General features: G+C 43.3%; 1 protein-coding gene across 13 annotated transcripts in view; it reads right to left on the minus strand.

The window, feature by feature from the left end:
* Nucleotides 1-23,816, minus strand: part of LOC116977489 — a 171,629-nt gene that overhangs the window by 103,231 nt on the left and 44,582 nt on the right. For 9 of the 13 annotated variants that reach the window (XM_033027956.1, XM_033027957.1, XM_033027959.1 and 6 more), the window contains exons 12-16: nt 22,900-23,160; nt 21,257-21,517; nt 20,739-20,999; nt 18,576-18,830; nt 299-559 (exon numbers count right to left, since the gene is read on the minus strand). In XM_033027956.1, the coding sequence (XP_032883847.1) occupies nt 299-559; nt 18,576-18,830; nt 20,739-20,999; nt 21,257-21,517; nt 22,900-23,160 (1,299 nt within the window). Of the gene's footprint in view, nt 1-298; nt 560-805; nt 1,061-1,158; nt 1,417-4,210; nt 4,472-7,000; nt 7,262-7,361; nt 7,623-11,809; nt 11,933-14,563; nt 14,781-16,219; nt 16,481-18,575; nt 18,831-20,738; nt 21,000-21,256; nt 21,518-22,899; nt 23,161-23,816 lie in introns of those variants that run through there. The other 4 variants (XM_033027955.1, XM_033027950.1, XM_033027960.1 and 1 more) reach the window with 3 other exon arrangements.

A 23,816-nucleotide genomic window follows, 5' to 3' on the forward strand; every position in this document is an offset into this window, starting at 1 on the left:
GCGGTGCTGGCTCGAAGGGCCGAATGGCCTCCTCCTGCACCTATTTTCTATGTTTCTATGTTTCTATGGTACCTGGGGGGCAACGTTTTCCACACAAAGGGTGGTGCAATTATGGATGGAGCTGCCAGAGGAAGAAGCAGAGTTAGGTACAATGACGCCATTGAAAAGACATAGGGCAGATAGGTGGATAGAAACTGTTTGGAGTGATATGGGTCATGCACCAGCAAGTGGGACTGATTTAGTTGGGTACCTTGGGCCCTGGGGCATGTTAAATAAACATAAAGATAGGAAGACTTACCAGTGCAGAATTGAAACTGAGGCGGCTGTGAGTTGTCACACACACCATCCTGTGCTGTCAGAGTTACATTATACACTTGGCCACAGTATAGGTTGGTTATCTGACACTCTTCGTTGACTGTCTTGCAGGAAACTGTGTGCCAGTTGCTTCCTTCTGCTGTGGCGGAGTATGACACGGCACCTTTAGTGTGGCTCCACAGCACTGAGGCATCGTTTGTGTCACAGTCCAACTGGACATCGAGATGCTGTGGGATGCACGAAACTGAAAAAAGCAAAGAGACGAAGAACATTTGTACTTGAGTGCGGGACAGGCTTGATCAGCAAATAGTCTTCCCATGGACTTTATATCCACATTTCTAACTTTGGGGAGAACTATTGGAGTGGTTTGTTTAATTGAAATCTTCAAGCAAATGTATTCTCAGGTGAAGTATATTTTAGCCAGAGCAGAATTCAGTAATGATATGACTGATGGAGAAATTAATGATTCAGGAAACACCTCTGCATTTACCTGTTCTCACTGTGACGGGAGGACTTTCAACACTGTCACAGGTGTCATCAATCGCAAAAACTGAGAGGGTGTAGGTCTCTCCACAGTACAGGTCAGTGATATCACACAGTGTATCATTGGCACTGCATTGCTGCACGTTGCTCCCTTCTGCAGTAGCCATGTATGATATTGCACCTTCACTGAACTCCCAGGTGACCGACATATGTCCAGCATCACAATCCATGTGAGCGTCAACATTCTGGGGCACACACGGTACTGCAACGAGAACATTCATAAGTATAGACTGAGGATAGATCAAGGGAAACTCTCCAAATAATGTATAGATATGATTCTATATACTTCACATGAATTACCTGTTTTAACTGTTAAAGCAGAGCTTTGTGCGCTGTTACACTCCATGCGGATTGCCTCTACAGTTATATAGTAGTTCAGTCCACAGTGCAGATCAGAGACCTCACATTCAGTGCCTGTTGTATTGCAGGAGGCCCAATGGCCAGTAGCTTTTGCAACCACGTTGTATATCTCTGTGCCATTGCTAGGATCCCAAAGCACTGAGATGGTGTTATTATCACAGTTGATGTGAGCAACCATGTTCTGTGGGATACAAGGTTCTGTAGAAGGGAATAGTCATAGTTTTAAAGTTACATTTTTAAACGATTGTCACTTTAATCCTGCACAAACAGAACAAGGTTTTTAATTTGCATTTTACCTCTACCTAGAAAGTATACAGGAAAAAGGACACAAGTTGGGTCAAGAATTAAAATGAAATATAACATTACGAGAAATGGTCTCTGGTCTGGATCTACACGGATGCAAATAGATGCTCAGCTAAATTTCAGGGATATAAGTTCATAAGTCGTAGGTGCAGAAGTAGGCCTTTTGGACCTCTCAAACCCATTCATCGGCCTTCTCCACTTGACACTTTTACCAATCAAGTATCTGTCAATAACCCTAACCCAATGACTTGATTTAAATCACAAACAGCAAAGGGCCCAGCACTGATCCCTGAGGCACACCACTAGTCACGGGCCTCCAGTCCAATAAACATCCTTCAATCATCGTCCTTTGCTTCCTTGCATGAAGCCAATTCTCTATCCAGTCAGCGAGCTCTCCCTGGATTCCATATGATTTAACCTTCCAGAGCAGCCTACTGTGTGAAATCTTATCCAATGACTTGCTGAAGTCCATATAGACAATGATTATGGCTTTGCCCTCGTTAACCTTTATGCTATAACATATATGGAAAATAACATTGCCTCCTCAAAAAACGCAATCACATTCATGAGACACGATCTCCCAAAACACTCAATGATTTAATGATCCAATGATACTTTATTGTCACATGTACCTAGACAGAGTGAAATAGAAACATAGAAACTTAGAAAATAGGTGCAGGAGTAGGCCATTGATTCCGTTAGCCCCAAGATCTAACGCTCTCTCTAATACATCCAGTGAATTGGCCTCTTCTGCCTCCTGTGGCAGAGAATTCCTCAGATTCACAACTTTCTGGGTGAAAGTTTTTCCTCATCTCAGCCCTAAATGGCCGACCCCTTATTTTTAAACTGTGACCTCTGATTCTGGACTCCCCCAACATCGAGAATTCTTTTCCTGTGTCAGGCTGTCCAATCCCTTAAGAATTGTATATGTTTCTAAATACTTTGTTTTGCATGCAACCCAGTAAAATCATGCCGCAGACCTCACCTAGGCAATACACAAATGTCACCACATTTTGGTGCCGACAAAATTACAAGAGTTCACCAAAGTTTTTGGAGGAGGTGATTACGTTTATTCAGTTTAGAGTCTAGAGATCCAGCATGAAAACAGGCCCTTCGACCCATGTTGACCATTGATCACCCATTCAAACTAGTTCTATGTTACCCCACTTTCTCATCCACTTCCTACTCACTAGAGGCAATTTACAGGGGCCAATTAGCCCACTAACCAACACGTCCTTGTGATCTGGGAGGAATCTGGAGCACCTGGAGCAAACCCACGCAGTCACAGGAGAATGTGTAAACCTCACACAAACAGCACCCAAGGTCAGGATCGAAACGGGGTCTCTGGTGCTGTGAGGCAGCAGCTCTACCAGCTGTGCCACCCTCTATAGTGGCACAGTGGTGAAGTGACATTAGTGACAAGATGAAGTCGGGTGGTAGATGTTGTCTACCTGGATTTTGGTGAGGCATTTGATGAAGTCCCCCAGGGTGGGCTAATCCGGAAGATTAAGATGCACATGATTAACAGTGAATTGGTCGTAAGGATTCTGAACTGGCTTACTGATTGATGACAGAGGGTTGCGGTGGAAGGACAATATTCAGGCTGAAGGTCATTGAGCAACCTAATTCCACAGAGATCTGTGCTGGGACCTCTATTGTTTGATAAATATAAATGGCTTGGACGTAAACGTAGACAGTTTGGTTCTTAATGCCCCTGTCCCACTTAGGAAACCTGAATGGAAACCTCTGGAGACTTTGCGCCCCACCCAAGGTTTCCGTGCGGTTCCCGGAGGTTGCAGGTGGTTGCTGGTAGTGGAAGCAGGTAGGGAGACTGACAAAAACCTCCGGGAACCGCACGGAAACCTTGGGTGGGGCGCAAAGTCTCCAGAGGTTTCCGTTCAAGTTTCCTAAGTGGGTCGGACAGGGGCATAACTCTGCAAATGACACCAAGATTGCTGGGATCACGGACTCTGAGGAAGGCTGTCAAGATATACAGCGGGATATAGATCAGCTGCAGAAATAGGAGGCGAAATGGCAGATGGAGTTTAATCTGAGCAAGTGTGAGGTATTGCACTTTGGGAGGTCAAAATTAAGGGGAAAATATACAATTAATGGCACGACCCTGATTTGCATGCGGATATGGATGTTTTGGAAAGGGTGCAGAGGAGGTTTACCAGAATGATGGCTCAAATAATGGATAATAGCTGCTGGGAGATGTTAGACTGGATTGTTTTCTCTTGAATGCCAGAGGTTGCGGGCAGATCTCATAGAAGTACATAAAATTATGAGAGGACTGTCAGAATCATTTTCTCAGGTTGGAAAAATCAAATATTAGAGCTTTAACATGAGAGGGGCAAAGTTTAAAGGAGATGTGCGGGGCAACTTTTCTGCACAGAGGATGGGGAGTGCCTGGAACACACTCACTGTGCTTGAGACATGGTGGGATATGGATTATATGCAGGCAGATAACGAATAGTTTTGTGTGACACAGACATTGTAGGCTGAAGGGTCAGTCCTTGTGCTGTGCTGTTCGAAGCTCTATGTTTTAATGACCAATCATGTTAATCGTAAATATAATTAATATACAGTTTTAACAATGACATGCTGTTTCAAATTATTTCTGCACGTTCATTAACGGTGAAATAAGATTTCTTTGCTATGTTAAATAAAATGGTAATGATCATTTTACCTGTTTGAATTTCAAACTCTTGACTTGGTAAACTGGTGCAAATCTCATCCATTGCTAACACAGTTATGCTGTACGTCTGGCCACATGGGAGGCCCAGGATCTCACAGTTTGCTGCTGTTGCATTGCATGAGTATCTGTCTCCTTCCATTCCTTCTGCAATGGCCGTGTAGAACATTGCACCTTCACTCTGTTCCCACCACACTGATGTTGTGCGCGTTGTGCAGTTCATGTGAGCACTTACATTCTGGGGACTGCAGGGAGCTGAATAAATCAACGCAATAGAATGGGTAAAGGCACAATCAACTTTATTGTATATTCAAGGAAGTTAAAATGAAGTATAACATTCTTATAAAGCATTGAAATTGTAACAAGCAGGAATAAGATTACAAAATGAATGAATGACTTTAAATGACCAGAGAACAAAGAATTACTGATATATTTTGGATACTGTTTTATAGCATTGCGCTCGAGTACCTGAGCTATAGGGAGAGGTTGAGTAGGTTGGTTCTCTATTCCTTGCAGCATAGGAGGATGAGGGGTGATCTTACATAGGTGTTCAAAATCATGAGAGGAATAGATCAGGTAGATGCACAGAGTCTCTTGCCCAGAGTAGGGGAATCGAGAACCAGAGGATGTAGGTTTAAGGCGAGGAGGGAAAGATTTAATAGGAATTTGAAGGGTAACCTTGTCACACAAATAGTACTAGGTGTATGGAACGAGCTGCCGGAGGAGGTGGTGGAGGCAGGTACTATCGCTATGTTTAAGAAACATTTAGATATGCACATGGATAGGACAGGTTTAGAGGGATATGGGCCAAATGAAGGCAGGTAGGACTAGTGTAGTTGGGACATGTTGGCTGGTTGTGGGCAAGTTGGGCCATAAGGCCTGTTTCCAAACTGTAAGAATGTATGATTCTAAAAAACAATATTGGTTAATAAAATATGCCAAGTTTACTTCTAAAGTAATTACCTGTTTGAGATTCAATCACTGAACTCAGAGAACTGTTACACATGCAGTCTTATGCTACAACATAGATGGAATATAACTGGCTGCAATGTAGCATGGACACTCTGCATAATGTTTCTGATGTGGTGCATGACACAGTGTTCCCATCAGCACCTTCCGCAATGGCAGTGTACCACAGCGCTCCTTTACTGTAGTCCCACATTACAAGCGCAGTGTTCATGCTACAATACAGTTGCACTTTGACATTCCACGGGTTACAAGGGACTGCAAATAAGGTTGAAAGTTAAAATAGATGTCGACCAGGATCAAGAATAAGTCAGAGTCCAAATATGTAATGGTTGACTTGAACTGCTTACTCTACAATGTAGAGTGAATGGGAAATTAAAACAAATCTGATGTGTGTGCAACTGCACACAAACAATCTCCATAAAATCGAAGGATGTCCAGCTTCGATTTTCCAGCATCTGCAGTTCCTTCTTGAACATTCATAAAAATAGAGCCGTTCTACTTCTCTGCCATAACAGCTGTAAGAAGTAACTATCTTGCTGGAATCATTAGTATCAGAACAAACTATTATATTCACCAATGTGCCTGAAAAATGGGCGTTTTGATAATAATAATATAAAGAGTAAATAGTTTTCAAGATAAATATGGTCGTCTCTGCAGATGCTGGGGTAAAGATATGGGAGGCAATGTAGAAGGGGCTCCTAATGGAGTATCCTTGGTTCCTGAAATAAGAACTTGCTTTTACAATAAATTATTGAGTGCATTTTGGCATGAGGCTCACATCAATCCAGATGCCGACTGGAAACAAATATAAAGGCTTCAGGAAAATATTTCAGATGTCAAGTGCGTACTTGGTCCTTTAACCTGAAGATTGATATTAGTCTTTCATAAACATTTACTGGACACACTGGAGATTTGTCATGCAGCAGGCTCACAGCCTAAACTAATACCATTCCCCATACTATCCGCAGGTAGGAATGAAGCCACCACCTGCTTCATACACTTGCCTCCAATGCCCATTCTATAAGATAGAACATTGTTGCAACAGGTAAATGTTGGAATATTGTGACCTGTACATTCTGATCCAAGCGAATTTGAGGTGATTTCCCAGCTACGCCGTGAACAAAGAAAGTGTCTGTGGTACAGTTGGGGTGGCACGGTGGCGCAGCGGTAGAGTTGCTGCCTTACAGCGCTTGCAGCGCCGGAGACCCAGGTTCGATCCTGACTACGTGTGCTGTCTGTACGGAGTTTGTACGTTCTCCCCGTGACCGCGTGGGTTTTCTCCAAGATCTTCGGTTTCCTCCCACACTCCAAAGACATACAGGTTTGTAGGTTAATTGGCTTGGAATAAATATAAATTGTCCCTAGTGTGTGTAGGAGCGTGTTATTGTGCGGGGATCGCTGGTCGGCGTGGACGTGGTGGACCGAAAGTCCTGTTTCCACACTGTATTTCTAAACTAAACAATGTATTTCCTTGACTTTGCCAGTACAAAGACATCAGCAACAAAAGAGATAATTTCAGCTGTGGACTCGGTAAAATGAAGAATGAAACTTATACCACATCGTGAGGAGTCATTAACTCGAAAAAAACAAAGACTTTTACATGTGTAGGAAGGGCTGCAGATGCTGGTTTAAATCAAAGATACACATAAAAATGCTGGAGTAACTCAGCAGGACAGGCAGCATCTCTGGAGAGAAGGACTCTCATGGTGACGTTTGGGGTTGAGACCCTTCTTCAGTCTGCGGAAAGACTTTTACATATTGTCTGCAGAATGCAAGAGTTTATGTGTTACGATATTGCATGAGATGTAGTTTTACCTGCATGTACATTGACCACTGCTGTCTGCGGTCTCCTGCAGATGTCATCTGTTGCTAGAACAGAGATTGTATAATATTCACCACACTGCAGCTCTTGGGTTTGAGCCCTTGTATCACTTGTGTTGAATGAAGCTGTTTCTCTTTGACTGTCTCGAACAGTCACCGTGTACAACTTTGCTCCATCAGCTTCATCCCACCAGAACGATACAGTATTCATATCACAATTCAGCTCAGCTGTGAGATTCTCAGGAATGCAGGGTGCTATTCAGAAAACACAAATTAATATCAATTCACTTGTTGTCTTGTAAATAAACACAATGACTAAACATCAAATTTATTTCCTTGTTGGGATGTTATTTACCAGTTTGTATTTGTACAGAAGTACTTGCAATGCCGTGCCGGCTGTAACTCAGAGTTGTTACGGTCATGTTATAGGATTGTCCGCAGTGTAAATCCAGCATTTCATAGCGTGTGTCTGTGGTGTTGTCTGAGTGTGTGTGCCCATCACTTCCTTCAGCTGTTACATCGTACGCGATCGCCCCATCAGTTCTTCCCCAAGATGCTACCACTTTATTAGAGGTACAATCCACATTCGTAATGATTTCTCCTGGAGCGCATGAAGCTGAGAAAAAGAAAAACATTAAAATCCACTGGAGGAAAATAGAAACATAGAAACATAGAAAATATGTGCCTGTAGGCCATTCGGCCCTTCAAGCCAGCACCGTCATGCAATATGATCATGGCTGATCATCCAAAATCAGTACCCCGTTCCTGCTTTCTCACCATATCCCTTGATTCCATTAGGTCTAAGTGCTAAATCAACTCTCTCTTGAATACATCCAGTGAATTTGTCCTCTACTGCCTTCTGTGGCAGAGAATTCCACAGATTGACAACTCTGAGTGAAAAAGTTTTTTCTCATCTCAGTCCTAACTGATTTGAAAATGAATTGCAAAGTCATTCCTTTCCTCCATCAATCCAGCTATTTGCGATGATTCAATGTAGCTGCTTTGCATTAGGGCCACCACATTTCTGATCATGACTTTGAGTTATTATAGCTTGCTGCAAATGTAACTGCTAAATCTCTAACTGTTGCAAAATGAATTCCCAAATCCTTATGTTTTTGTAGGAATCCACTGTGAGCAGTGAAGCTGCTATGATCTGGGCTGCTTGAATATGAATTCAGTGGAGTATTCCGTTGACTGCAAAGACTCCAAAGACATACAGGTTTGTTGGTCAATTGGCTCGGAATAAATGTATAAATGTAAAATTGTCCCTAGTGTGAGTAGGTGGTGATAATATGCGGTCGGTGCAGACTCGATGGACCTTAGGGCCTTTTTCGCGCTGATTCTCTAAACTAAACTAAACGAGACTAATAACAGGTCGATCTTGTAACCCACTTCAGGTGATGGGGTTCAGGCAAGGATGAGCACATGTTCATTTATGCTGGCTGGACTGTCTATCGAAAGACAAGACGGGATAGTGGTTGGCTCTGTTGGTAAGGTACGAAATCCAACCTTGGCAAAACAACGACATGGGATCAGAAGATGTAGAATCCTTGTGGGTCGAGTTGAACAAACATCAAGGGTGAAAAGACCCTGATGGGAGTTATTTACAGGCCTCCGAATAGTAGTCAGGATGGAGGATTAAAATTACATCAGGAAATGGAAAAGGCATGCAAGATAGACAACATTGCACTGGCCATGGGAGATTTCACTATAATAATGGATTGGGAAAATCAGGTTGGTATTGGAGCCCAAGAGAAGGAATATATAGAATGCCTATGAGATAACTTCTGGCCAAGCCCATCAGAGTAAAGGCAATTCTGGACTTGGTGTTGTGCAATGAACCGGACTTGTTTTTGAGAGCTCAAGGTGAAGGAACTCCCCGGAGGCAGTGATCATAATATGATAGAATTCAACCTACGGTTTGAGAATGAGAAGCTGAAATTGGATGTGTCGGTATTACTGTTGAGTAAAGGTGAGTACAGAGGCATAAAGGCCTGTCCCACCAGCATGCGATTGCATGCGTCTAGCGCGACCAAACGGAAGCGGAGTTCGCGCTGAGTTTGCGGTAAGTACGCGATAAGTACGTGCAAAGTTCGCGCGTGACATCATTTACGTCAAACTCACCAATCAGCTGGGCAGGAGGCGGGCCGACTGAATTTGGACGTCGCACGGTGTCGGGCGGTGACGTCATGGCGCAACGCCATGCGCTAAGACGCTGCGTACGATATCAAGATGCTGCGTACGGCGTAGAGGCGCTGCGTACGACCTCAATGCGAGTGGGGGCCAACAGGCAGTTGTCGCGCGGGATTTTCGGACAGTGCAAGATTTTTGGAGCCCCGCGCGATGTCGGGACCAGCCCCGCACAACTCCATACGCCACCGCACTTGGAAGTGGGACCGGCCCCACGAGGCCGTACGCCTCAAGCGACCACGTTTGATCGTGCTAGAAGCATGCAATCGCATGCTGGTGGGACAGGCCCTTAAGGGAGGAGCTGGCTAAAGTTGACTGGAAGAGAGCTCCAGCAGGAATGAGGGTGGAGCAGCAAAGGCGGGAGTTTCTGGGAGTAATTCAGAAGATGCAAAACCTTTTCATCCCATTGAGGAAGGAACTTACCAAAGGGGGAATGGGGCCACCGTACTGACAAAGGAAGTCAAAGACAGCATAAAAGTAAAAGACTAAGCATATAACATTGCAAAGATTAGCAGGAAGGTATAAGATTGAGAAGCTTAGAGAGCATGCTGACCGGTTGCATCGTGGCTTGGTTCGGCAATTTGAGCGCCCTGGAGAGGAAAAGACTACAAAAAGTAGTAAACACTGCCCAGTCCATCATCGGCTCTGACCTTCCTTCCATCGAGGGGATTTATCGCAGTCGCAGCCTCAAAAAGGCTGGCAGTATCATCAAAGACCCACACCATCCTGGCCACACACTCATCTCCCTGCTACCTTCAGGTAGAAGGTACAGGAGCCTGAAGACTGCAACAACCAGGTTCAGGAATAACTACTTCCCCACAGCCATCAGGCTATTAAACCTGGCTCGGACAAAACTCTGATTATTAATAACCACTTTCTGCTATTTGCACTTTATCAGTTTATTTATTCATGTGTGTATATATTTATATCATGGTATATGGACACATTTATCTGTTTTGTAGTAAATGCCTACTATTTTCTGTGTGCTTAAGCAAAGCAAGAATTTCATTGTCCTATACAGGAACACATGACAATAAACTCTCTTGAACTTGAACTTAAAAACCAACAGATGAAATTTAAGCTAGCCAATAATATAAATGTGGATAGCAAAAGTTTCTTTAGATATATAAAGAGTAAGAGAGAGGCAAGAGTGGACATTGGACCACTGCAAAATGATTCTGGAAAAATAGTAATGAGGAACAAGAATTGGTGGATTAACTGAATATTTTTTTTGCGTCAGTCTTTACAGTGGAAGACACCAGAAACATGCCTGAAATTCAAGAGCGTCAGGGGGCAGAAATTAGTTAATTACTTCGCTAATACTGAGAAGGTGTTCAGTTTATGCTGCTTTCAGAAGTCTACTGTTCGTAAAATGATTGCTCAACAAACTGATCTCTTGATTCTGAAGTATCTCAAGATATTTTGTGGAGATTAATGGTTTTAAATAGAACATAAAATATAAACCAGTACAGCACAAGAAAAGACCCTAGGGCTACCAATATCTGTACTAAACAACACGAAGACCATAACTTATCTACTTGCAGATAAGCAATATCCCTCCATTCCCTACACAACCATATGCCTTCCCCAAAAATATTTTAAATGCCTCGTGGCAATTTTGGTAATGTCTTTACAAACCATGGTTGTGTCTATGTTAACTAGATAACACATCTAGTTCAGCAATCACCCCTAACAGCGTGTTCCAGGCACTCACCACCGTCTGTGTAAAAAACTTACCCTGCACATCTCCTTTAAAATCTCAACTTAAAACCATGCCCTCTATTATTTGATTTTTCCATTCTGCGAAAAAGATTGGACTATCTACGTCATCCATGCCCGTCATAATTTCTGTCAGATCTCTGGCGTTCCAGAGAAAACAATCTCCAATCTGTCCAACCTCTTCCTGCAGCTAATACCGCTAATGAAGGAATAATTCAGGTAAACATCCTCTGCACCCTTTCCAAAGCCTCCACATTCTTCCTTTAATGGGGCGATCAGAACTGCACACATGACTCCAAATGCAGCCTAACCAAAGTCCTATAAAGCTGCATCATGGCCAGCTGACTGTTAGACTCAATGCCCCAACCTATGAAAGCAAACATACCACATGCCTTCTTTACTCCTGTATCTGCTTGTATTGTCACTTTCAGGGAGTTATGGACTTGGATCCCATGATCCCTCTGTACATCAATGCTGTTCAGGGTCATGCCATTAATTGTATATTTTCTCCTTGCACTTGACCTCCCAAAGTGCAACACCTCACATTTGCCGTTTCACCACACATTTCTGTATCTGATCTACATCCTGCTGTAGACTTTGACAGCCTTCTTCACAAACCATGACCCCAGCAATCGTGGTGTCAAGTGCAAACTTACTAACCGACCCATCTAGGTTTACGTCCAAGTCATTTATATATATATATCACAAACAGCAGCGGTCCCAGCGCAGATCCTTGCCGGACTACACTGCTTACAGAACTCCAACCTGAATATTGTCCTTCCACCTCTACCCTCTGTCTTCTATCAGTAACCCAGTTCTGAATCCATAAGACCAAGTCACTATTCATCCTGTACATTCTGGATATAAAGAGGGGTATATTTTTTTCTTTATTACCTGTATAAATTTCGTAACTGGAGCCTTGGAGACTGCTGCAGGTTTCACCAAATGCGAGGACAGAGATGCTGTACATTTGGCTGCAGTGAAGATCTGGGATTAGACAGTTTGTGTCGGACGTGGTACAAGAGGCCGTGTGTCCATCGGTGCCCTCTGCTGTTGCAGTGTACCACACTGTGAGATTACTCAACTCCCATGTTACAGAGGCAGTGAGGGCAGCACTATCAGCTTGTACGTTCTGAGGGGGACAAGGAGCTTTTGAAGAGGAGGAAAGATAAATAAGATATCAGTGTGGCATTTCAAATGGCAAAACAATGCATTGGGAGGGACATAGGGGTGGAACGGTGGCGTAGCGGTAGAACTGCTGCCTTACAGCGCCAGACTACGGGTCCTGACTACGGGTGCTGTCTATACACAGTTTGTAAGTTCGTCCCGTGACCTGCAGGGGTTTTCTCCTAGATTTTCGGTTTCCTCCCACACTCCAAAGACGTATAGGTTTGTAGATTAATTGCCTTGGTATAATTTTTTTAAATGTCCCTAGTGTGTGTGTAGGATAGTGTTAATGTGCGGGATTCGCTGGTCGGCACAGACTCGATGGGCTGAAGGGCCTGTTTCCGCGCTGTATCTCTGAATTAAACTAAAGGAGTGAACAATCCAGCCTCTTGAGTCTATTCTTTTTTAAATTTTTATAATGTTTTTATTAAAAGCAAATGTACAGAGTTCTTACATAGCTTCAATTTTTAAAGTTTTTTTTTAAGAAAAGAAATAGAGAAAGAAAGAGATACGAGAAACTGTAAACTAATAGAAAAGAAAGAAGAACAAGAAAGAAAGGATATTACAAATATAAAGATTGTGGAGATAGATCCGGGAGATGTTGAGTATAGTTGTTCATTCAACCCTAAACTCAAGTTATGACTTTAATTTTGTGTTAAACCAGTTTAATTAAAAAAAATTCAATAAATGGAGACCATATTTTTAAAAATAGTTCTCGTTTGTCAATTAAGACAAACCTTATTTTTTCCAAATGCAAGGTCTCAGTCATTTCCGTAATCCACATTTTAATTGTGGGGGTTGTTGTTTTTTTCCAAAATTTAAGTATTAATTTTTTTGCCGTTATTAAACTGTAATCAAGAAAGTGTATCTGGCTTATCGTAAAGTTTGTGGTATGTTCTGATTATCCTAATATTATTAATTTTGGATCTGGGTCCAGTTGATTATCGATAACTTTAGAGAACATTTTTTAAATGTCCATCCAAAATGTTTGCATTTTTATACAAGTTACAAAAGTGTGAGTTAAATTGGCTTCTTGAAATTGACATTTATCACAGAGAGGGGAAGTACTTTGGAAAATCCTATTTATCTTGAGTCTATTCTGCCATTTGTTTGAATTCTGTCAACCACTGAATGATTTTGAAAAGTAAAAATTGCAGGTGCTCCAATTCTGAAATTAAACATAAAATACTGGAAATATTCAACAGATCAGACAGCATCTGCTGAGTTAGAAACAGGGTTGACTGATTTTCTTTCATTTGTGTCCTCAGAAAAGAAACACATGTTGGATGTGATACTAGATTTAGCTCTTAGGGCTAAAGGAACCCTGGGATATGGGGAAAAAACAGGACAGGGGTACTGATTTTAGATGATCAGCCATGATCATATTGAATGGCGGATCTGGCTCGAAGGGCCAAATGGCCCACTCTTGCACCTATATTTCTATGTTTCTATGAAGAGATTCAATTGCAATAACTAAATTCCTAGTTGGAGATGTTCAATTCATTGAGAGTATAACTTATGACTGAGCCCTGAATTGGTCCAAAAATAAATTGGTACCTTGTGAAAATGCTCTGGTCCTGATACTAATCCAAATGAAATATTCTAAATCAATAAGATTGTCCAAACCTGATGAACATGCAGTGATGGGAATATGTCTGTCATGAACTTCAAACTAACAAGCAGGAAGCAAACTGTGTTCTCATTGTAATTGTTTGTTCCTATCTATTCTAAAACCAATTCTATTCTAAAACTGAGGAATGGTTGATGGAGTTTAACAGGAGAATTGCAAAGTGTTGCATTTTCAGAAGTCTAACCAGGGCAGGACCTCTGCAGTGAATGGCAGGGCTCTGGGGAGACATGAATTCATAGGTGATAGGAGCAGAATTAGGTCATTCAGCCCATCAAGTCTACTCCGCCATTCAATCGTGGTTGATCTATCTCTCTCTCCTCAACCCATTCTCCTGCCTTCTCCCCATTAGCCCTGACACCAGTACTAATCAATAATCTATCTATCTCTGCCTTAAAGACATGTAGAGCAGAGTGTTTGGTACATCTGTGAGGGGCTCCTTTTGTGGAGTCCTGCGACTGAGATGATTAACCTTCAGGAAGGACATTGAAGCACAGCTTCAGGAAAGGATTTTTAACATAAATTTAAAAGATAAAGGTGCAGTGTAACAATCTACACAAGTAGACATCGAAAGCTAATTTCCAGCCACTGTCTAATGAGACACTGCACTGGGAGTGATTTCAAAATGCCTCTCATGTTGGATCTGAGGAGCAATTCCATATTAGGGATACATAAACTGTCCTGGGATTAGCTGCCATTCTTATACTACAAGAACAATCCTGTGCTGCCCAGCCTTGTTGCCATTCTAGATCTCAGACAAGTAGTTTCATTTGCAGCATTCCCACAAATCAAAAAGATCTTTAGAAATCCTACCTGTATCAGTTTCAATAATGGCACTTATACTCTGACAGTAACTGTCCATCGCTGTTACAGTTAGTGAGTACGTTTGACTGCAGTGCAGGTCCATGAATTCACAGCTTGTCCCCGTTGTATTACACAGTGAAATGTGTCCATCTTGTCCTTCTGCTGTTGTAATGTACCACATCGCCCCATCACTCTCCTCCCAGGCCACTGATGTACTCTTGGTGTCACAGTTCAGACTGGTGGAGATGTCCTCTGGTGCACAAGGTGCTGCAAAGTGTAGAAACATAAACAGATTATGACAAGTGGTTGAATGTCTACAATATAAATGTACACAATCAGAGCTATGCTGAATATTTTGGTACCCATGAAAAATATTTTAGGACCCTTTGAAAAATGTACTTTCAATAACATGCATTTGACTTCTACTAACGCAACAGTCAAGAAAGAAAAAGTTGAGATGTTTTTACAGCAAAAAGACTCTCTCAAAGGAAGACACTGTTGCGTTGGCTGATTTGTAAGCTCCACTCTTTTCAGCGACAGTTTGTCCAGACTTCTCCCTAGGGTGGGATTGTGGTGCAGCTGGCAGAGCTGCTACCTCACAGCGCCAGAGACCCAGGTTCGATCCTGACCTTGGATGCTGTCTGTGTGGAGTTTGCACGTTCTCCCTGTAATCGCGTAGGTTTCCTCTGGGCGCTCTGGTTCCCTCTCATATCCCAAAGGTGTGCGGGTTTGTAGGTTAATTGGCCGCTGTACATTGGCCCTGGTGTGTCGGGAGCGGATGCAAAAGTGGGATAACATAGAAGTAGTGTGGATCGATAGTCAGCGTGGACTCGGTGGACTGAAGTGTCTGTTTTCATGCTACATCTCTAAATAAATGCAACGCTACCATCATGATTGCATTGGCATAACTGGATGTGGAGACAATCCACATTCTAGTGTTTCACTGCAGGAATTACAACACAAGCGTGGTACTGACATATTGGGAGTGCTGGGATTTTTTGGATCAGCACACAGACTGTCGAAATCTGAACAATCTGTAGCTGAAAACAGTAGAGGTTACAAATTCAGCAAGCACAACTTTGCAAACGCCAGTTCATGAAGTATGAAGACAGCACTTGACATCTATTTGTCTGACGGGACATCCAGACCAGACCATCCCACACATCGTGAATGACTGCTCACTGAGGCTTTTCCCTGGAGGCATCAAAGCCATCCACGCAGCAACTGATGCAGTCCTGGCCTGGATGTCGACCCTCGATCTACAACTTTAGGCTGTGCACGCCATACGCAAGAAGAAGAAAAAACACTTGACATAATCAAACCATCTGTATGTGTCTCAACAACCGTAGTGAACTGATTTAAACATTTAGAAAAAACAAAGTGCGGCAATTTCAGTCCGTGTGAAATCCTCAAACAAGCACATTTACTGAGCGTGTCGGAAGGAACTGCATATGCTCGTTTAAACCGAAGGTAGACACAAAAAGCTGGAGTAACTTAGAGGCTCAGACAGTATCTCTGGAGAAAAGGCATGGGTGACATTTCGGGTCGAGACCCTTCTTCAGACTGAGAGTCAGTGGATAGGGAAACGAGAGATATAAACGATGATATGGAGAGATATAGAACAAATGAATGAAAGATATGCAAAAATAACTGAGTGGATTATTTGAACAGGTTTTCAATCACTCTATTCAATGCAACAGACCTACCGGTGTTGAATTCAAGCCGAGAGCTTTGTGAGGCGTCACACACCTCATCCAGTGCTGTCAGAGTTACATTATACAGCTGTCCACAGTACAGGTTCACTATCTGACATTCCGTATTGACTGTCTCACAGTAAACTGTGTGTCCATCGCTTCCTTCTGCTGAGGCGGAGTAAGACACTGCACCTTTAGTGTGGCTCCACAACACTGAAGCACCGTTTGTGTCGCAGTGGAGTTGGACATCGAGATTCTGTGGGATACACGAGGCTGAAAAATGCAAAGGGAAGAGATGAGGAGAAGTTGTTGAGCAGCAGGTAAACTTATTCAGGTTATTGAATGATTGCCGTTATATTGGGGCTTGCTGCAAGTACACCCAGAGCTTGATATATAGTTGTGGGTTCCTTACCCAAAAAATAAAAACTCTCATAGAATGAGTGCAGAGAAGGTCGATGAGACCGATTCCCAGGATGAGAGGAGGTTTGCAATGTGAGGAGAGACTGAGTTGACGTGGCCTGTAAAAACAGGGATGCAATGTTGAGGCTCTATAAAGTGCTGGTCAGGCCGCATTTGGAATATTGTGAGCAATTTGGGCACCATATCTGAGGAAAGGTGTGCTGGCTCAGGAGAGGGTCCAGAGGAGGTTTACAAAAATCTTCCCAGGAAGATTTGCCACTTATCATTTCACTGCACATCTCGTATGTGTATGTGACGAATAGACTTGACTTGAAGGAATGATTGGGTTAACCTTTGATGAGCATTTGACGGCACTGGGCCTGTATTCATTGGGGTTTAGACGAATGAGGGGGATCTCATTGAAACAAACAGAATAGTGAAAGGCTTGGATAGAGTGGATGAAAAGAGGATGTTTCCATTGGTGGAAGAGTCTAGGACTAGAGGACATAGCCTTAGAATTAAAGGACCTCTTTTAGGAAGGAGATGAGGAGGAATTTCTGTCGTCAGAGGGTGGTGAATCTGTGGAATTTCTTTGCCACAGAAGGCTGTATAGACAAAGTCAGTGGATATATTTAAGGCAGAGATAGATTGATTCTAGATTAGTACGGGTGTTAGGGATTATGGGGAGAAGGCAGGAGAATGGGATTAGGAGGGAGAGATAGATCAGCCATGATTGAATTGCGGAGTAGACTTGATGGGCCGAAAGGCCTAATTCGACTCCTATCACTTATGACCTTATGATCTTATGTATTATTGAGAGCTTAGAAGAATGACTGGAGATTTCTGGAGGCAGGCACGCCTGTCGGAGTAGCTGCTTCCAACTTGGTCTGTGGTCAGGAGGAAGGTGTGAGTGCAAGTGAAGCAGACAGGGGATAGAGATAAAGGCAGTTTTAGAGGACCCTCAGCCCTTGAGCATCTTCAAGCCTACACGGTGGCTTCTTAGAGCAGCCTGTAGTTGAGCCTACTAGGAAAAGGCAATTCTGTATTTGGTATTGTGTAACAAACAGATTTGATTAGGGAGCTTAAGGTAAAGGAACTCCTAGGAGGTAGTGGCCATAATATGGTCAGACTGCATTTGAAGTATAATGAGCAGTTTTGGGCCCCATATTTGAGAAAGGATGTGCTGGTGCTGGAGAGGGTCCAGAGGAGGTTTACGAGAATGACCGTGGGAATGATTGGGTTAATGTAGGATGAGCGTTTGACAGCACTGGCCATGTGCTAGCTGGAAGTTAGAAGGATGAAGGGCGACCTCATTGAAACTTACCCAAGAGTGAAAGGCCTGGATAGAGTGGATGTGGAGAGGATGTTGTCCATGTGGGTTTTCTCTGGGTGCTCCAGTTTTCTCCCTCATTCCAAAGACGCGCAGGTTTGTAAGTGAATTGGTGTCTGTAAATTGTCGCTAGTGTGTAGGATCGAACTTGTGTACGGGTGATCGCTGGTCGGTGTCTATTCAGTGGATCGCAGGGCCTGTTTCCATGCTGTATCTCTAAACTACACTAAACTAAAAGGCCAGCATGTTCTCTTCTGGGATTGCACTGTCCGCACATTGTTTGAAGAAATTATTTTGGATGCGCCTCACAAATGTTGCTATGTCTAAGCATTTGGCACTGAGCAAGTCAATATTCTGGAAGCTATATTTCACAAAGACAACCCTGTTGCTTCGTCATCTTTTGGTAATTTGTCTATGCATCTCTTCTACTATCTCCTGCTTGCTATTCGGGGACCTGCAGTACAATCCGATTAGCGTTTGTACCTTTCTTATTATTAAGCTCTATCTAAATTACCTCAGTGGGTGAACCCTCCAGTATATCCTCTCTTAGTGCTGCCATGACAGTCTCCCTGATTAGTAGAGCAACTCCTTCACCTCCCTCTCTATCGTGACTGAAACATCAAACTGCTCTGCATTTACCTGTTCTCCTTGTGATGGAAGGACTTTCAACACTGTCGCAGGTGTCATCAATCGCATAAACTGAGAGGGTGTAGATCTCTCCACAGTACAGGTCGGTGATATCACACAGTGTATCATTGGCACTGCATTGCTGCACGTTGCTCCCTTCTGCAGTAGCCACGTATGATATTGCACCTTCACTGAACTCCCAGGAGACCGACATATGTCCAACATCACAGTCCATGTGAGCGTCAACATTCTGGGGCACACACGGTACTGCAACGAGAAAGGTTAATAAACTGAACCTATTGTACAAGTTGGAAAGGATACACAGAAGATTTACGAGGATGTTGCCAGGACTAGAGGGTCTGAGCTGCAGGGAGAGGTTGATTAGACTGGGATTCTATTCCTTGTAGCGCAGGTGGATGAGGGTATATCTTATAGAGGTGTATAAAATTATGATAGGAATAGATTGGGTAGATGCACACCGTCTCTTGCTCAGAGTAGGTGAATCGAGGACCAGAGGACATAGGTTAAGGTGAAGGGGAAATAATTTAATAGGAATCTGAGGGGTAACTTTTTCACACAAAGGGTGGTGGGTGTATGGAACAAGCTGCCAGAGGAGGTAGTTGAGGCTGGGACTATCTCAACGTTTAAGAAACAGTTAGACAGGTATATGGATAGAACAGGTTTGGAGGGATAAGGACCAAACGCAGGCATGTGGGATTAATGTAGCTGGGACATGTTGACCGGTGTGGGCAAGTTGGGCCAGAGGACCTGTTTCCACACTGTATCACTCTATGACTATATGGCTATATAAGAACTGAGCAACATAACGGTAACATGCAAAAGAGCCAGAATTCCACATAATGTGTGCAGAATGTGGCCCTTACATTTGTGGGAGGGTGATGTTTACTTGGACTTTAGTTTGTTAGACCTTTTTGATTGTCAGACCTTTTTCCCCAGGGTGGAAATGTTCAACATTAAAGGGCATAGCTATAAGGTGAGAGGGGGAAAGTTTAATGGACTTGCACGGGGCAAGTTTCTTACACAGGGTGGTAGAGGCCTGGAAAGCATTGTCAAGGGTGATGTTGGGGGCAGATACAAAGTGTGGCGTGTAAGAGCATTTTAGATAGGCACATAGAAGTGCAGGGAATAGCGGGATAAGGATCATGCAGGCAGATGAGATCAGTTCAGCTAGCCATCATGTTCAACACAAACATTGTGGGCCAAAGGGCCTGCTCCTGTGCTGTACTGTCCTATGTCCTATGTTCTATGAATTTTGGTCGCCCTATTAGAGGAAGGATGTGCTGGATTTGGAAAGGGTCCAGAGGAGGTTTACGAGAATGCGGTCTGGATTTAGGGTTATTAGCCACAGGGAGAGGTTGGACGGACTTGGATTGCTTTCGCTGGAAAGCAGGAAGTATATAACATTATGCGAAGCATAAATAGAGTAGATAGTCAGAATCATATTCCTTGAAAGGGAATATTAAAAACTAGTGGGCATAACTGTAAGGTGAGAGGGTTGAAGTTTAAAGGAGACTAGACCAAGGGAGACCCGTCCCCTCAACGCGCGGTTGCAGTGAGGGGCGGCCTGCAGCGTAACACACACTAACCACCCCCCCACACTCACTAACCACCCCCTTGATATTATATTAATATTATTCATTCGCTCCTTTTACCCCATCCCCGCCCTATCCACTCACGCATAGCCCCCAACTCGCAGGCACATCTGGAGAGGAAGGGGGGGGGGGGGTAGAGAGAGAGGGCAGAGAAAGAGGGGACAGAGACAGACAGAGAGGGGCAGAGACAGAGAGAGGGGCAGAGACAGAGAGAGAGGGACAGAGACAGAGGTGGTGCTGTACTGTTCTATATTCTATGTTCCAACCAGAGGACATAGGTTTAAGGTGAGAGGGGAAAGATTTCAGGAACCAGATGGGCAACTTTTCACACAGCGAAATGTGGATATGTGGAACAAGCTGCCAGAGGAGGCAGGTTCTTTAATAACATTTAAACATGTGCATGGATAGGAAAGGTTTAGAGCGATATGGACCAAACATGGGCATGTTGGATTGGTGTAGATGGGGCACCTTGGTCTGGATGGACAAGTTGGGCTGAAGGGCCGTTTCAGTGCTGTGTGATTGTATGAAACTGATTGATTATTACACATTTTCCTGAAATTACCTGTTTTAACTGTTAAAGCGGAGCTTTGTGAGCTGTTACACTCCATGCGGATTGCCTCTACAGTTATATAGTAATTCAGTCCACAATGCACATCAGAGACCTCACATTCAGTGCCTGTTGTATTGCAGGAGGCCCAATGGCCATTGATTCCTTGTGCTGTTACATGGTATGACTCTGAGCCGTTGCTGGGATCCCAAAACACCGAGATGGTGTTATTTTCACAGTTAATGTGAGCGACCACATACTGTGGGATACAAGGTACTGGGCAAGGGAGAAAGCATACAATAAAATAAATCACAATACTGAACGCAAATAAATCATGTAACAAGTTCCGATCATTGCAATGGAATTAACGCCTGATAGCTGAATTTATGGCAAATATTTACTCACTGCTAGTAAGAAACAAAATGCAAGGTATAATTATTGATGCACACAGTGTTATAATTCTCTAATGATTCACACTATTCCTGACTTCTCAGGACTTTAGTATTTCGGTAAATAAAAAGCACTATTTTTACCTGTCTCAATTTCTATAGCTGAACTTGGTAAACTGGTGCAATATTCGTCCATTGCTAACACAGTTATGGTGTATATCTGGCCACATGGGAGGCCTAGGATCTCACAGTTTGCTTCGGTTGTATTGCATGAGTATCTGTCTCCTTCCATTCCTTTCGCCACGGCCGTGTAGAACATTGCACCTTCACTATGTTCCCACCACACTGATGTTATGTGCATTCTACAGTCCAAATGAGTGCTTATATTCTGGGGACTGCAGGGGGCTGAATTTAATAGAGAAACAAAATTGGTTAAGGTAATGTCAGAATTTTATTGAAAATTAATGCATGGCACCTGAAATTAAAAAAAAAAAAAATTCTAGAATTTATGATTGCCATTAACAATGAAATATTAGTGAAACATCAAAAATGATTTAAGGTTCGCATTAATGGGAGGGCTGGTAGACTAACCACTCAATTATGTTTAGTTTAGAGATAGTGTGGAAACAGACCCTTAGGTCCACTGAGGCAGCACTGACCAGCGATCCCCATACACTAGTTCTGTCCTATACAATAGGGACAATTTACAGAAGCCAATTAACCTACAATGTATTTTGAATGTGGGAGGAAACCGGAGCATCCGGAGAAAACCCATACGGACAGCACCCATAGTCAGTGGTGGACTGGCCAGGGTGACAGCTTGCCCAATGGCAAGTGGGCCTCTGATGAAGTGGGCCCCTTTTGTCTCCTGGCAACCAATATTTTTAGACCCAGTCCGCCACTGCCCGTCATGTAAGGGTCCAACTTGGGTCTCTGGCGCTGTAAGGCAGCAACTCTACTGCTGTGCTATTGTGTCGGCATTCCAAAGGTTTGAAAGCCAGCAATTTATCTTGACAAATCTAGTAAAACATTTTAGTTTTAGTTTCAGAGATACAGTGTGGAAACAGGCCCTTCAGCCCACCATGTCCACACCGACCATCGATACACTAGTTCCCCTTTATCCTTCTTTCGCACCCTACACACTAGGGGCAATTTACAAATGCCAATTTGCCTACAAACCTGCTCGTCATTGGAGTGTGGGAGGAAACCAGAGCACCTGGAGAAAACCCATGTGGTCACAGCGAGAATGTACAAACTCTGTACAGACAGCACCCATAGTCAGGATCGAACATGGGTGCTCATGGCTACACCTCTGACTTGAAAAAGGTTGTTAAGGGTGAGGGCAAGTTTGGCCTGGGAGAGGAAGTACTAGAGTAGTGGAACTGATGTGTCCCTATTGAGGGAAGAACCAGAGGGTCTGAGGCCTCCCTGGTGGGGAATGGAGCTATAGAGGGACAGGTTGTCCCTGGTAAAGATAAGGTAGTGGGGTCCAAAGAATTGAAACTGCAGATGCTGGTTTACACCGAAGATAGACACAAAGTGCTGGAGGAACTCAGCATCTCTGGAGAGAAGGAATGGGTCGTGGCCCTTCTTCAGACTGGAGAAGGGTCTCAACCAGAAACATCGGCCTATTGAAAGTTATTGATGTGTTGTAGAGCACATGAGATGTCTCGCAGGTAGTCAGAAGGGACTGGACAAGGGGAGACAAGGTAGAATGGAGGTGTTTGGAGGAAGATTCTTTATTTGTAGAATGCAAGGTACTACAGATCAGTAAAATGATGATTTACCTGTCTGAATTTGAACCACTGAACTCAGAGAGTGGTTACAAGTCCTGTCAGATGCTGCAACATGTACAGAATATATCTGGCCACAGAGTAACGTGGGTGTTGTACAGGATGTTCCTGATGTGCTGCACGAGATGATGTTCCCATTGTCTCCTTTCGCAATGGCAGTGTACCACAGTGCTCCTTCACTGTAGTCCCATATTACCAGCGCTGTGTTTTCATTGCAATCCAGTTGCACTTTGACATTCTGTGGATTACATGGGACTGAAAATGAGATTGAAAATTAAAATTAAATCAACTTCTTCAAGGACAAACTTATTTACAAAACAACATCTCCAGAGAAACTGTGCCTTTTATCAAAAATCAGAAGCAGCCAAAAAGCCTGCAGTATAGTAATTGATTGGAATTGGATGGAAATATATTTGAAAGTTCTTATAGTGCAGCATCAATTCTGCATCAAACAACCCTCAAGATGAGCCACTGAACAGAATGTTATAGCATTATTATGCTGTAACAACAGTTCTATATTTATATCTGTCAATGCACATTAAATAGAGCATGCACACTTTACTACACACGCAGTTCAATATTATGAGAGAAAAATAAAAAGGAAACATTTGTCATTTGAGGACATTGATTTACAAATATTGGTAGAAGGGTCAAGGGTCAAGGTGAAAAATGTCTTAATTCACAAGTAGTCAGTGTCTGAAATTCACCGCCATAAAGACCCTCATCACATTTACACAGCCGTTCAGCTATCAATAGACAATAGACAATAGACAATAGGTGCAGGAGTAGGCCATTCGGCCCTTCGAGCCTGCACCGCCATTCAATGTGATCATGGCTGATCATCCCCAATCAGTACACCGTTCCTGCCTTCTCCCCATATCCCCTGACTCTGCTATTTTTAAGAGCCCTAT

The sequence above is a fragment of the Amblyraja radiata genome, chromosome 10, assembly GCF_010909765.2.
Source record: "Amblyraja radiata isolate CabotCenter1 chromosome 10, sAmbRad1.1.pri, whole genome shotgun sequence".
Classification (NCBI taxonomy): Eukaryota; Metazoa; Chordata; class Chondrichthyes; order Rajiformes; family Rajidae; genus Amblyraja; species Amblyraja radiata.